Source organism: Carettochelys insculpta, chromosome 6, assembly GCF_033958435.1.
Source record: "Carettochelys insculpta isolate YL-2023 chromosome 6, ASM3395843v1, whole genome shotgun sequence".
Classification (NCBI taxonomy): domain Eukaryota; kingdom Metazoa; phylum Chordata; order Testudines; family Carettochelyidae; genus Carettochelys; species Carettochelys insculpta.
The window spans coordinates 88,767,961-88,783,044 of record NC_134142.1 but is presented as its reverse complement, the minus strand read 5'-3'; the positions used below and the strand labels follow the sequence as shown (position 1 = coordinate 88,783,044).

Here is a 15,084-nt window from a genome sequence, read left to right as displayed (position 1 = left end):
GTGGCCAAGTGCAAAGTTATGCTGCTTAGCAGGGTGCAGCGCATAGTCTATATTTCCATGGTCCTCACTTGCTTGAGGTGAAGAAATGTATTATATAGCCATGACATAGCCTATAGTACTGATTGATGTCTATATCCCAATGCTCCCCATTTGCTGTGGGAGGAAGAAAGGTATTGCTTCATATTGCACTAGTGGAAGGACTTGAAATGCTAGCAGGGGCCATGCAGCCAAGCTTTCCATTGAAATGCTCATGTAAGAGATATACTGATTGCACATTGTCTGTCATTTCCCTATTCTTCTCCTTCCCAGAAGCATTCAGACGAAAGGCAGCTGTCACACTTTGCCACGGTATTAATCTTTAATCAGTCGAGTGTTTTCTGCAGTCAGATGTTCAGGGAAAAAGGGTCACGAGGAGGATCTGCTTAGAATAACTAAGCACGTGTGCAGTGGCTGCGTGCAGTCAGGATCTGGTGGGTAACAACAGGGAGCAGAGTAGCTAAAAATAGCGTTTGCTTCCAGAGTTTCTCCAGTCTATTTTTGATGTTAGATTTTGATAAGGTCAGTTGGGTTCTTTCTAAAAATTACTGCTCCTAGCAAGCTAAGGACAAAACATAGAATATTTTTAACCAACACAGACTAAAGGAATGAGAACAAGGCAGTGGTCAGTTTCCAGTGATTTATATAAGCTGTAATAAATTAGTCACTCCTTACTACCCTCTTGATTTTGGTAAAATTTGGAAAACTGGAAGGAAGAATTGGGATGGAGCGGGAGGCACACAGAGTCCCCTGGCACCTGGCGAGCCAATCTTGTACTTCATTCAGGTCAGAATTGTCTACACATCAAAGAACTGGTTGATGGCAAACATTAACACAGTGTGACATCATAACCTCCATCTCAGTTCTGGTCATCCTCCCAACAGAGTTTAATATGTTGACTCCCTGAATGATTTATCTCCCAGACACAAGGAAAATAAGTAATATGTGTGTGTGTCAGAGAGGACAGGAATTGAAAAGGGTGCATAGACTGGGCAAGGGTAGAACAGGAGACGCTGGTGAGGAGAAGAAGGAAATGGAGGGAACAGAGTCCCTGCTGCAGAGGGAGTGAACTGGGGAAAATGGGGACAAAGAACACTGTTGTGGAGGGGAAAAGGGAAGACTCATTAAATCCCTGCTGGGTGGAGAATGGGGAGCCCTGCTAAGGTGGAGGAGGGAAGGGAGGAGCACAATGCCTCAGGCTTGCAACAGAAGTAAGAACTGAGGAAAGAGGGGAAGCGCAGCACCCAACACGGGAAGAATGGGTGCAATGGCAAGGAGAAGGTGAGTGAGGTTGGTGGGAGTTCCTGAAATGGAGCAGAATGGGAAGGTAGACCATAAGGAGATTGCAGGGAAGGGGAAAGGAGGGATGCAAGCAGCACCCCTGTGGGCAGTGAGCTCAGCTGAAATGGGTGCATGTTGTTCTGTCAGGACCTCTTACTCCCAGGATGAGATACACCCTAGAATACCTAAGGTGCTGACTGAGGAGGCGTCAGACCCATTAGCAATTTTCTTCAAACAGTCAATAAAGATGGGCAAGATTCCAGAAGACTGGGAAAGGGAAATACATTGCCAATCTTTAACAAAGGGAATAAAGACAACATGAGAATTACAGACAATGCAACCCTGAAAGATACACAGAAAGATAATGGAGCAAATAATTAAGCTGTCAGCAATCAACTAGTAGATAATAAAGTGATTAAATAACAGCATAAATTGGTTGAGAGCAAATCATGCCAACCTAATAGCTTTCTTTGACAGTGTAACAAGTCCCACGGACTGTCAGAAAGCAGTAGATGTGGTCTATTTTCAGTAACTTTTGATACAGTCTCTTGTGACTTTCTGTGGCAAAGCTCCAGGCATGATCCATGGTCCTGTGCTTTTAGGTGGTTATTGCATGCCTCAGAGGCTCATTGTAATCCACCACACTGCCCCTTAACTTTTTCTAGAGGCCAGCGTCACAGTTTTCTGAGCCATCCTCATCATTTGCAGAGTCAAAGGATTCAGGTGAAACCCATCCATAGTCCTGCCTGCCCCGCTTTCCAGGAGCAGACTTTCTGTGGTGTGAGGAGGGTTGGGGGGAAACCCAGGCCTGACCACTACTCCAGTCTTCTGGCCCAGGTACCCTAGGTAGCAGCAACTGAGGGGTTTTTTTTCCCTAGCACCAGTACAGCAGACTTTCCTCTGGGGTACTCCCCCAAACATGCCCCTAGTACAGTCTCCCTGGTACCTAAGCAAATCTTTTCTTCTTTACAACTGACACACTTTCCTCAGCTCTTCAGCGATGCACTTCCCCCTCCCAGTCCTTCACTCTTCTCCTCCATTCTCTCCCCCTTATCTGAGGGGAAACCTTTTAAATTAGCCCAGCAGGCCTTAATTTGCTGCCAGTGCCTGATTAGCCTCAAATGCCTGCCTTGCTCGATTTACATGACAGCAGTCTCTGGCAGTTTATTCAGGAAGCAGGAAACCATTCCCCCAGTTCCTAGTACATCAGCCTTCTGTCAAACTGTTGTAGCCAACTGCCCTGGGTCCCTCACATTTCTCATAAACAAACTAAGGAAATAAAACTTGGATGGAGCTACTATAAGGTGAGTGCATAACAGGTTGGAAAACCATTCCCAGTGACAAGTATCAGAGAGGTGGCCGTGTTAGTCTGTATCTTCATAAACAAGAAGTCCTGTGGCACCTTAGAGACTAATAGATACTTTGGAGCATAAGCTTTTGAGTTTCCAGTGAAGCTGGAAGGATAGACTGAGTGGGGTCCCACAGGGATCAATTCTCTGTCCAGTTTTGTTCAACATTTTCATCAATGATTTAGGTAATGGCATAGCGAGTACACTTACGCAGTCTGAGAATGATACAAGCTGAGATGAGTTTCAAGTGCTTTGGAAGACAGAATTAAAATTCAAAATTATCTAGACAAACCAGAGAAATGGTCTGAGGTAAGTAGGATGAAATTCAAAAAGGACAAATGCAAAGTATCCATTTAGGAAGGAACAATCAGTTGCATACGTGAAAATGGGAAATTACAGCCAAGGAAGGAGTACTGTAGAAAGAGATCTAGGAGTCAGACCGAAACAAAAGCTAAATATGAGTCAACGGTGTAACACTGTTTCAAAAAAGCAAACATTCTGGCATGTTTTGCTTACAAACCATAAGTAGTATTTCTTCCACTCTGTACTGATCAGGAAAATTGTGGACAAATTGGAAAAAGTCCAGAGGAGAACAACAAAAGTGATAAAAGATTTAGAAAACATAACATATGAAGGAAAAGTGAAAATGCTGGGTTTGTTTGGTCTGGAGAAGAGAAGAATTAATGGGGACAAAACAGTTTTCAAATACACAAGAAGGAGGGAGAAAAAAAATCTTTTTAACCTCTGAGGACAGACCAAGAAACAAGGAGCTTAAATTACAGCAAGGGCAGTTTAGCTTAGACTTAGGAAAAATTTACTGCAGGACTGGTTAAGCACTGGAATAAATTGCCTATGGAAGTTGTGGAATTTCCATTATTGGAGATTTTTCAGAGCAGGTTAAGACAGATACCTATCAGGGCTTGTCTAGATAATACTGAATCCAGTTTTAAGTGCAGGCAACTGAAGTAGATGACCTCCCAAGGTCCCTTTCAGTCTTACAATTCTATGAAATCCTTCTGCTCTATTCCAATTTATTTTCAGCCAACCAGGAGGGGTCACTTTCAACAGGCTTTTGACCAGAGTCTATTTTTTATTAAGTGTTAGCTGGGACAGACTTTGCCTTTTCTTCTCCAAAAGGGAACTGAGTCACAGCTCATCCTGTCTCTGCTTCCACAGCTATATTCTCTACTTCTGGGTACAGTCGAACTTAAAAGTCTGTCTCACAGATACCTTATCAGATGGGCCTCACACCTATAAAACCATTTGCACTTGTATATTAGCTCACATGCAATATACATGAGCAACAAAGCATGCAAACCTTTAGCACCGTTTTCCTTACATTACCAAAATAGCCTTTTGCTCGATTGTATGAGCAGTATACGACGCTCCCTCTTGCAAATATATGCATATATTGCTAGCTCTGCTAGAGCACAAGTAGGAAAATAAACCTGTTAGAGTTGTTAATGAGGAACATTTTGCTGACCAGTATGCATAAACAGCTAGGAAACACCCATTTAAAAGCTGTATATTAAAATGCACCAGTGCTGTGAATGACTGAAAACCAAGGAGCAAATAGAGTCAGCACTAGCTAATGAGTTTATTACAGAAATCTCAAAAAGAAATATCAAATAAATGTTTTATTACTGCCTGAAGAGTCCTTCTGTGTGCTCCATTTCAGGGAGCCTTCTCCCTCACTTTGCTACTGCTAGACTAAAATTTGTTCAGTTCAGTGATTCCTTAGGACTGTCACAACAGGGAAGGGAGTCAGTTTATCTTTCCATTTGCTGTCAATTTTGGCACTTTTCTTCTCACCCTCTTTAAACATGTAATCATCTCAGTAACATAAGTTGTGCTTTACCTTTCACAAGCAGAAATTTCAGCATAAATGCAAAATAAATTTTAAATCAGCAGAGGCACGGATTTTACTAAAAATGACTAAAAACAGAAAAAAGGACGAAGTAGTAAGCAAACAGAAAGCTTTAACTGTTACATTGGCTATGGAACTACATCCTTTTCTAGCCTCTGCCACTGAGGTACTGAAAGCACTTTATGAAAATTATCACTGTATGCCTGAAAGGATTATCCCAATTTTTACATTTGATTAGTCTTTGTAACATTGTGGCAAGAATTCACCCCTAACTTCAAATAAACCAAATTTATTCAAACCCAAGATAATATAAGGTGCTTCCAATCCCATTTAATGATAAATGCAGCTACCTTACCCCTCCTTTTATACAGATTAGCTGCTCCTTTTTCCTTACAGAGGAGAGACTACATACTTGCATACAGTGAGCTGGGAATTGCTATCTGTGTCAGTGATTTCTTTCAATAAGAGGGAAGGTGTCCCCTTTAGAGCCAATGGCTTCTTGAGAGAGAAACTGCAGGAAGGTACCTTACTGTGTAGGGTGAGTGGTTGCACATAGGAAATGCTCTTTCCTTTATGGCTTGAAAAATCCCAATCATCATTGCTGGTGCCTGTGAGATCTGAGAGCCAACCTCTTCCTATTAACTCTCAATCCTGCTCTTTGCATTTACTATCAATACTGAGAGGAAAATTCCAGACTGGATAGAATACTTCTGTCACTGTAGCTACTGTTGCTTTAAGGAAGTAGTTTTACTACCTTGAGGGAAAAAAAAAACCCTTCTGTCAGCATAGGTCAAGTCTCCCCTACAAGATTTAGCTAGCACAGCTATAGTGCCATCGCTGTGCTGAAATAGCCCCTATTCATCTCTGTTAAAACACACGTTCAGTTACCACCCATGGTACACCTTGGCACATAACAGGAATTGAGACCCCTTCATAGGATATATTCACAATCGTTATCTATTTTTCTTCAGAGCACAATTTTCTCTTCTCTATCTACTTTAACACCAATGGCCTAATCTACACTTTAAAAATATGTTGACATAGCTACGGTACTCAGGCGTGTAAAAAATCCCCACCCAAGTACTAGTATAGCTGTACCCATCTAACCTCCAGGGTAGATGCAGCTATATTGACAAAAGAATGCTTCCATCACTCAGGAAAGTGATGTTCCTATGTTGCAGGACAAAACCCTTCCATCAAGGTAGGGAGCATCTACACTAGGATGAGCAAGTACTGGCCCATGATTCACAAGCGTTAGTCCCCAGCAGACCCCCACCTCTATATTTACCTGTACCTGTGCACATATCGAGCGACCGCACCTCTCATTGGCCACAGATCTCTGTTCAGAGCCATTGGGAGCCAACAGGAACTGGTGTTCCGGTCTGCACCACTTCCAGCTGCTCCCATTGTCTGCAAAAGGTGATTTGTGGCTGTAATCACCCGATACCTGTGGAGGCACAAAGCTGCCGTTTTTTTTGCCCACCCTGAATCTAAGCTTTGGCACGACAGTAGCATAGCTATGCTGCTGTATCATGTGTGCTGTATACATTCTGGAACTTGTGGATATGAACAAAGTAAGATTTGCTTTGTTTCAAAAGAAATCAAACCAAAGGTAAGGGAAAATCCTTTATACCAAAAGAGCAGCTTAGCAACCATGTTAGAGTCTACTGCCATTACAAGGAATGCAGGTCAAACTGACCTTTTCCAAGAAAACTAAAGAGTGTTGCATAACTAGAAAATTACACTCAGAAGCTTGACGGTTCTGAGAAGCCCAGCAGTATCAGCAGAGTGAGAACTCTCGATACATTATCCTGCCAAAGTGCCTTATTTCTATCCAGCACAGCTCCATTATACTAGGAGGATATCATTTCTTCATGACTATCTGAATCCTTTGCCCATTTTCTTGATAGTTCCTTCTGAGAATCTATCAGACCCAGCTGTGATGATGTTCTAAGAATACAAAAAGCTGCACTGAGATAGCCAAGCTCATTTAACATAGGGCATCAGATATCTTCTCTATATTAAATATTTTTAAATCACAGTGGACTTGAGGCTGGAAAGGAACTAGTGATCCAGAACTGAAAGGCTCCGTAGTACTAGTGACCTTGGGCTTGGTCTGCATTAGGCAGGTAAGTCGATTGCAGGTATGCAATTGTAGCTGTGGCAATTGTGTAGCTAGAATCATCGTATCTGCAATCAACTTACCTGGTCGTCCTCCCATACGCCTTGTGATGGTGAGGAGTACAGGGGCCAACTGCCAACCCCTGATAGGCTGATTTCATGCCTCCCTACTAGGCACGCAAAATCAAACCCAAAAAAGAAACCTGAGCCATGCAGACATGGCCCAAGTAATTTGATTCCCTGTATCGGAGTGTCTGTTTCTCTGTCTGTCTGTCTCACACACAAATTGGTGCAATACATGAATACACACTTATTTACGCCCCAGATGAGAGTCAGGGCAAGCGCTTGGTTATAACTATCAATACATGTCACATTACAGTGGCTTGATGAGAAGACATGTTCTGGGTTTGAAAGAAATAGTTGTCTCTGAACCTCATTCAGGGGAGAATATCTCAAGTTTCTGTCTCCCTGCAAATGGAGAGAGGAAACGAGAAGCAGCATAAAAGATGACACCATGGTGCCTTATAAAGAGAGCCAAGAGCTTTTTCATTTGAAGTGAATTATAAAAAACAAGGCAAGGGGCAGTGGCAGAAATGAGCCCTGCATGCCCCACCCACACCCAATCCAGGGAAATAGACTATACAATACAAAGCAGAGATTCTCAAGAAGGAGCCTTGGTAGCAGGCTTTACAAAGTGATTTCCTTACTATACAAAAAATATATTCTTTCCTGGAAGTGAAATATCAAGCAGTTAAGGGCTCTGCTGTCTGTCCCTGCTCAGATAAGTCCCAGAGAGGAAGAGTGGGCCTTACTGTTTCCCCACCAGTTTGCTGAATACATCATAGATCTCTGGCTTCTCTTGTGCAAACTGCTCTGCTGTGTTCTTCTGAAGCCAGTCAGATGAGCGCATCTGCTGCTGCAGGAGGCCAATGAGGTCACCGAGGTTGGAGCCAGCAGCAGAACCAGGCTCTTGGTGACGTGACACAAAAATGACTTCATCTGTACTATCTGCTTTGCCATCCTGGTCTGATTGGCAGGGCTGGTCCGTGTTCTCGGCCAGGATCTCACGTTCCCGTTCTTCCAGAACTCTACGGATCCGCTGCATGCCTGGAATGGTGTGAGGGAGAGAAAACAAAACTATCAAGACACCATGAGGGTTACTACAAAAGCACAAGAAGCCTAAAACACTTGTCAGATCCAGATGGATCTCGGATAGGAGAGAGAATAAAAATGTAGAAGGCCAGAGATAAAGGGTAGTTTGAGAAGTTAGTGAGGTGGCAGAATGGAGATGGATGGAAACACACTCACCTAATTGTAGTCGGTGGGTTTTGTCAGCAAAGATGAAACGGAACCATCCTGGCTCACTGCACTCAAAGGCCTTGCCACACGACAGCAAAACCTTGTTATCCAGGAATCGCCTCCAGAGCAGCATCTCCTCCTCAAATGTTCCTGTCCTCAGGTACTGGAAGCAGAAGAGTCAAGTATCAGTAACACACAGGTCACTACCCTGAGAAGCCTCTGTCCTCAAGACCAGCAGTAATGGAACTGGGGCCCAGCATCCACAGAGCTTTAAAGAGAAGGCCATCAAATGGAAGATGGAGACATTTAGGTACCCAACTCTCTTCAGCCACAGGGAAGAGCTGTTGGACATGGGAACATTGGTTGGGGGATGGGAGTGGGAGATGAGTAAACCGTAACAGCTGGGAGAGACTTTTCTGGGTCCCAGCTGCTGCAAATGGGTCAAGCTGTTAAATCCCACCCACTCCCACCACCTGTGACAAATGTTTGCCTAGAGAGAGGAGTAGATTCCTGTCCTGAGACTACTGACCTTTCGGAAATCAATCCAAACAAAGAAGCCTGCATTGCGGTTGAGGAAAGGAACCCCAAGGGTCTTCAACTCATCAGTCACATAGGTATGGGCAGCTTTCAAACGGGCATGGTTGGCCCTCAGATACACCTGATTGATCCAGTCTAGTCAGGAGGAAAAGAAATGTCACAAACTAACCAGAAATTCAGTTCCAAACAGATTTCCTCCATGAACATCTCTGATACATAGAGTGGGATTATAAAGCTTCTATCCATCTTTCACCCTGTCTTCTCCTTTTTTCATCCTCACACCCACCCTCACTGCAGTACCCTAAAACACAAACCCTGTTCAAGAGCTTAGTGCCGGTCTTGAATTCTATCCTCTTGTATCTCATTTCCCAGTGGAAGTTTCCCTAGACCTCAGATGTCTTTTGTAAAGACTCTGCAATTTGCTAGCGTGCAATCCAGGACAGAGCTAGAAATCTTGCTCTGTTTTTCTCTTCCCTGAAGCTCATGCCCCTTTAATTCTCCCCAGCACACTTCATAAAAGGGAGATGCTGTTGTGTACATAAATGCTTCCAAGCTGTTCCTTTAACACTTCCTCTTTCTATGACAGTCCTCTAGAATTGTCAATCACATCTGACATGCAGCCTCAGGATCATGAAAGGTTGTCATTTTATCTGCTTTAGCTAGAAACTACTTAGGAACATGGGGAACAGATCCCCTGTGCTCATAGATAATAGAGAAAGGCAGACGACTGTCTGCAAAACCACTCTCTCAGACTCACCTCTGTCTCGGAGCAGCTGTGCCACTTTGTATTGGACCAGTCCACAAACTCCATGAAAGTAACATAAGGAGGCCACAGCATTGGCAACATCTTGGTTCTCTGTATACAAAGTGCCAAAACGAATCCCAGAGACAGAAAAATCCTGGAGGAAACAGACACACATTGATTATCCAACTGCAAAGGAACACAGGATCCCATCACCATGATCATATTCTTTCCAGCAGAGGGTCCAGGCTTCATGGGACATCAGGCTGACTGCATAAGTGAGTTAGACCTGGCATGACTGGCAAACAGCACTCACCTTGCTAATTCCCCACATCACATGAGTCCTCTGTGGATCAGGCAATCTGCATGTAGAAGGATGCACACAAGGCAGTTAGTCTCAGAAGTGCTGAAGCTTTTGAATTACCAGTGCAACATTCCAGACGCAAAAAACCAACGTTTCACAAGGACTGACAACACATCAGGGGAAATGAGTGATGCAGTATAAGGTTAAATAGAGCCTAACTTTAAAGGGACACCGGGAATTAATTTTAAACCAACTTTTATATCTCTTAGGTACATCACTACATTATCTAAGTGTTACAATGAAGCTGTAAATTATAGGCCAGACTGTTAGAACTGCACATAACAAAGATACACTCAATTCTGAAAGAACCAGGCCCTGACAATATGTTTTATAAAAACTAAAAATGAATGTTTTCATCAATTGTTTTCAAAATGTGAATGAAAACATGCGATTTTGGGGGTCTGGACTTAAATTAGAGTCACAAAAATTGCCCGGAAAAATTTCAGCTACAGTAGGCTGACACCCGAAAGTGAAACAGACTAGAATCAGAAAATAAAATTGACCAATCTAGTTTCACTGTCCCAGCTAAGAATTGCACAAATAAGAAAAACAGATTCAATGGGAAAAGTAAAAGTAAATTTAAAAGTTCTCTGTTTAGCAGTGAAATGGGTTATTAGTAACACAAGCAAAGAATATTTTAAATATGAGGTTTGAAACTATGTGTCCCTTTAAAGCCTTAATTAATAAAATGCAATCCTGGACAAGAGGGACTATCTCGATGCTGCTGCTTCTGCATAAAACAAACAAAAAGGACAAAAACGACTACAGTCTTGACATACACTCTTAGACTAGGGAAAGGGGACAGACATGTCTGGCAAAGAAAAAGAAAGAGAATGATCAGCATTAAATGAAACCTTCTCAAATTTTTAGAAACATCACAAACAAGGGACAAATGAACACATTCAAATGTGTATCGACCTACAAAGTGCACTGACAAGAAGAAAACTATAGAACAATCAATAGGTGCTAAATCCCAGTCACAAACCATCAACACAGCAATATGCTGCACAGTTGCTGACAGGCAGTGAAAGAAGCAGTGCAGACTTTACCTTTCCATGCCCAGAACGCTATGGAATGTGGCTGATTCATCAAAAACTGAGAGCATGTAGATCTCATCTACTATTACATGCAACTCATGTCTGCAAAAGAGAAAATGGTGATTGTGAGAAAATGATATTCTCATAGCCTGAAGGCTACACTATGTATATGGAAAAGCAGACTGGGGTCAATCAAACTCATTTCATATCACACCATAATCATAACACGAAGAGATTCTAGTCATTGCATATGTAGGCTTATTAACTCTCTCATTTAATGTCCCACTTGAGCAAACTATCACTGTCTACATAGGGCAGACAAAAATTTAAAGGGAGGGAGTGATACATGAGAAGGCTGGAAACGCATAACTCTGTCTAATTGTACATATGGAACAGCTGTACAAAATGAACCCCATTTCCCATTAAAGGAGCATAGCAGCACTGCTACATCTCACTATATCTCCCATGAATATCCCTCAGACATAGAAAAGTAGTGTTTTGCATAACTCAGTAGGACTTCAATGAATTTCTGTGACTAGTGTCTCTTTGGCCAAGTGCTTAGCCAATCCAAGAGTGGAGAAATGACCACATGATCCACTATCCTATGTCCTCGTTCAATAGTCTTAAGCCCTACGGTGTGCGGACGAGAATAAGTTATTTTATAACAGAGAGGAAATCAAAAACAGAAAGACATAGAGGCACTGACTGATTCATCAGGCTTAAAGAGCCATCTCTGATCTGGGTCTCCAGAGGCTTTTAAATTGCACTACCTTTTAGCAAACTCCAGGTAGTCCCATAATTCTGACAGGGAGTAGATATCCCCCAAGGGATTTTGGGGGTTCAGGAGAATTAAAGCTTTCACACCAACACCCTACAAAACAAAAAAATATAGTGTTAAAAGAACAACACCTCTAGGGTAAATGGTCAGCCCCTTTTGTTAATATCATGAGATTCCCCTCATAACTCACATCTTCACCATGCACAGAAATGTCATTAAATCCTGTGCGAAGATCTATAAAAGAAATTCAACTATGGGATGTATTAGCTGGAGCATGAAGAGATTCTTGAGAGTACCTGGTTTGCAAGGTACATTGTGGCATGAAGGATGAAATAGCTTCTGGTTTTAAGCACCACTGCCATCTGGTACACTTCTCCCTGACAAAGACTTTTCTACATTTTCCCTCACAATGAGGAGGAGTTGAATAGGTGCTGCAGCTGTGCCATTGTAACATTTCTGTGCAGAGACAACATATGCTAGTCGGGGGTTCTTTCATTAATATAGTTTCCTTGAGAGCTGGTAACTAGGTCAATGGAATTCCTTCCTCAACCTACTGCAGCCTATACTGAGGGTTACCTTAACTTAGCTATGTTACCCAGGAAGAAGGGTGGATTTTGCACACCCTTGAACTAAATATTTAAGTCAACCTAATTTTCTAGTGGCGACCAGGCCTTAGATGGAAAGAAGAGAGTTGCGATGGCATCGATCAATGGAGTGGAAAAGACAGAACTCCAATAGCGTGCGCAGAAACTTCTCAGATCCCAGGATATGCCTTGGAATGGTGGACTCCCAGAGTGGATATAAATTAATCATTGGACAAATAATAATAAATCAGATTATTTAAATTTTAAGTACATTGTATTAAATTTGAAATGGACAGCTGTGTCAGTAATTTTCAACCTTTTTAAGCACAAAATCACTTTTTGAATTTAAGCACAACTCAGGATCTACGTCAAAGAAAATGCAAACCTAACTGGATGCAGCATGTGGGCTCTGTGAGGGGGTTTGGGGCAGAGGGTGAAGTGCAGGAGGGATGCAGGATCGGGGAGAGGGACAGTGTGTGGAAGGAAGACTCAGGGTTGGGGCTGCGTAGCAGAGACGGTGCATAGCGCAGCCTCTCGGAAGGAATTTAGGTGCAGGGTTGGGATGCAAGAGGAGGTTCAGGGAAGGGCAGAGGGTTGGAGTACAGGAGGGGCTTAGGGTTCAGGTTCCAGCTGTGCACCACTTACCTCAAGTGGTGGGGCATCAGCGCTAATGCAGGCTTGTTGCCTGGCCTGGTCCCGCTCTGCTCCCAGAAGCAGATGGCACATCTGGCAGTAGCTCCAGTGGGGAGGGGCAGGTGGCTTTGCAAGCTGTCCCCATCCACAGGGACTTCCCATTGGCTGGGAATGGGGAATCACAGACAGTGGGAGCTGTGGCAGCAATGCCTACTGGCAAGGGCAGTGCGTGGAGACTCCCCTCCTCCTCTGAAGCTGGAGGGACATAGTAGCCACCACGGAGAGTAGTGCAGGGCCAGGGCAGGCAGGAAGCTTGCCTTAGCCCTGCTGTGTTACCAGACTGTTAGTGGCCCATCGCCCTGACTTGGCTGCAAGAGCATCTAGGCAACTGAGTCTGATTCTGGGAGACTCCTGGTCAAACCAGGAGGTTGGCAACCTTAAACTGAGACAGACTGATTGTTAGAGGCCCCATGGTTGGTGACCAATGACTCACATTAATGCCTAAATTTCTTATAATCTGAAAATAAATAACAAAATATAATAAGCATACATATTTGCTGCTAAGTAATAAAGAAACTTAGATCACTGCACAATTGGAAGTCACTGGCCAAGCATATGGAATCAGAATCTGCTAAGAGTGCTGCTAGCTTTTGGGAGGAGTAATCTCTTCTGGAGGTACAGAGAGGATACTTTCCTCATTTCAGTTTATTCAGCTACTTCAGGTCAATGATTAATTAATTCAAAGCTAAGACCCTAACTGGGAGTTGAAAAAAGCAGGAAAGCTTGTTTTCCTTCCTCCAGTCTCTGGAAAAAAAAATTAGGTGCGAGAACATGGATCTGCTAGTTCTAAACTCCTGAATAACATGGTGACCAGAAACAGTTAAAGTCATGATCTAGGATAATTCTTCTTTTGTTCAATAATTAGTTTTTTGATCATTTTATATCAATCCTGCATATTTAAAATAGTTTTACAAATAAAACAATGTTTTATGTGCATTTCCATCCATCCAGAGATTGGCACAAATCTAAAATTAAAAAAAAAAATCATCTTATAATAAAAAGTCAAATGATGTGATTGCTTAGATAAAAGTGCATAGATATGGTGTTTTCTCCAGATAGCAAAAAGAAACACTGCATTAGTGTAAAGGCTGTCATTAGCTGCAACTGAACATTTTGTAATGGTTCCTCACCAGTGAGAATTACCCTGTATTTAGGAAAATAAATGAAAAGTGCAATGGCAAAGCCCAATAAAGATGAATTACATGATTAAAACTGGTGATTTAAAAATCACTCCATACTGGGAGATCCCTGAGCAGATGATTTTTCAATGATGCAGTAGTTTATGTGAGGAAGTTCTACACCTTTGTTAAAACTCACAATTCACGTCTATGCAGGGCCTCATCATCCTCACAGATTTGCACCAACTTCTCCTACGGCCATGCCTACAATCTCAACAAGTCCAGGCTCACCTCTGACTGGGCATCCTGCAGAGCCTTCTCTAGCTTGTCCACTGTGAGCTGGAAGGGACGTGTGCTTGTCCCTGTGATCTGAAAGGCACCCACAGGATAAAAGCAATGTTTCCATCATCCACGTCTGAACCAAAACACAAAAGCCCAGCAAGAACCCAGATTCCCTCTTTCTCATACTGTGGAGGGAATGAGGAAATAAATAAAATCAAAGGGACATCAATTCTATATCTGCCTTACACACAGATATTACCTGGTTATCCTTGGGCACACAGGGCAATGCCAGGTTCCCATATGCTATTGCCTCCCTGGGACCACCTTGACAAGGAGAGTTCATTCTCTGTGGCTTATTCTGTTCTTGCTTCATAAAAAATCAGGTTTGCCAATTTTAATCCTGGTTTGAATATTGAACCTTGTTGTGGCTTTAAACACTATGTATGTCAGTTCCTTTTGCTGTAAATTGGTGGGGCCACTTGTAAGCTATAATTAAGGGGTGCTGTGAGGACTGTTAGCAAAGATCTCCAAAGCCAAAAAGCATCATGACGTGTTACTGTTCCTTCCACCAATACCAAACCTTTCTACCCACAAAGATTTGTCCTCCCACCACAATTCTTACCTTACTGTCTAAATAGGCATAGACCAGCTTGACATTACCATACAGGAACACACTCTGGGTGATACCACCGTAAAAAGGGGTGGCAATCAGGATAGCTTCTAAAAATCGGGAAAACAAAGCCAGTTATCCACAAAACACACAGTTTTTTCTTCCTTACTAGGACACTCCATCTGAGCTTGGATTCCATTTTTGAGGTCTCTGGGACCATTTAAAAGTTAAATTTTATCTGTTTCCTTTTAGCAATAATTTTGTATTTTACGTTTAACTCCCAGAGCTACATACAGAGGTGCAATTACATTTAAAATGGGGAAGGGAAAGGCGGGGGGACCAAACGTGAAAATGCAAGAGATCTACAGTCCCAATGAGAAGGATAT

At 42.7% G+C, this 15,084-nt stretch overlaps 1 protein-coding gene across 9 annotated transcripts in view; it reads right to left on the bottom strand.

Annotated features, from left to right (window-relative positions):
- Positions 1-684: 684 nt before the first annotated feature.
- The window catches only part of ACCS (1-aminocyclopropane-1-carboxylate synthase homolog (inactive)), a 100,023-nt gene continuing 85,623 nt past the window's right edge, over positions 685-15,084 (bottom strand). For 7 of the 9 annotated variants that reach the window (XM_074997529.1, XM_074997526.1, XM_074997527.1 and 4 more), the window contains 10 exons: positions 14,711-14,808; positions 14,098-14,175; positions 12,641-12,793; positions 11,404-11,504; positions 10,646-10,735; positions 9,549-9,594; positions 9,248-9,389; positions 8,483-8,625; positions 7,963-8,116; positions 685-7,761 (listed from right to left, as the gene is read on the bottom strand). In XM_074997529.1, coding sequence (XP_074853630.1) covers positions 7,463-7,761; positions 7,963-8,116; positions 8,483-8,625; positions 9,248-9,389; positions 9,549-9,594; positions 10,646-10,735; positions 11,404-11,504; positions 12,641-12,793; positions 14,098-14,175; positions 14,711-14,808 — 1,304 coding nt within the window. In that variant the 3' untranslated portion in view covers positions 685-7,462. Of the gene's footprint in view, positions 7,762-7,962; positions 8,117-8,482; positions 8,626-9,247; positions 9,390-9,548; positions 9,595-10,645; positions 10,736-11,403; positions 11,505-12,640; positions 12,794-14,097; positions 14,176-14,710; positions 14,809-15,084 lie in introns of those variants that run through there. The other 2 variants (XM_074997523.1, XR_012646014.1) reach the window with 2 other exon arrangements.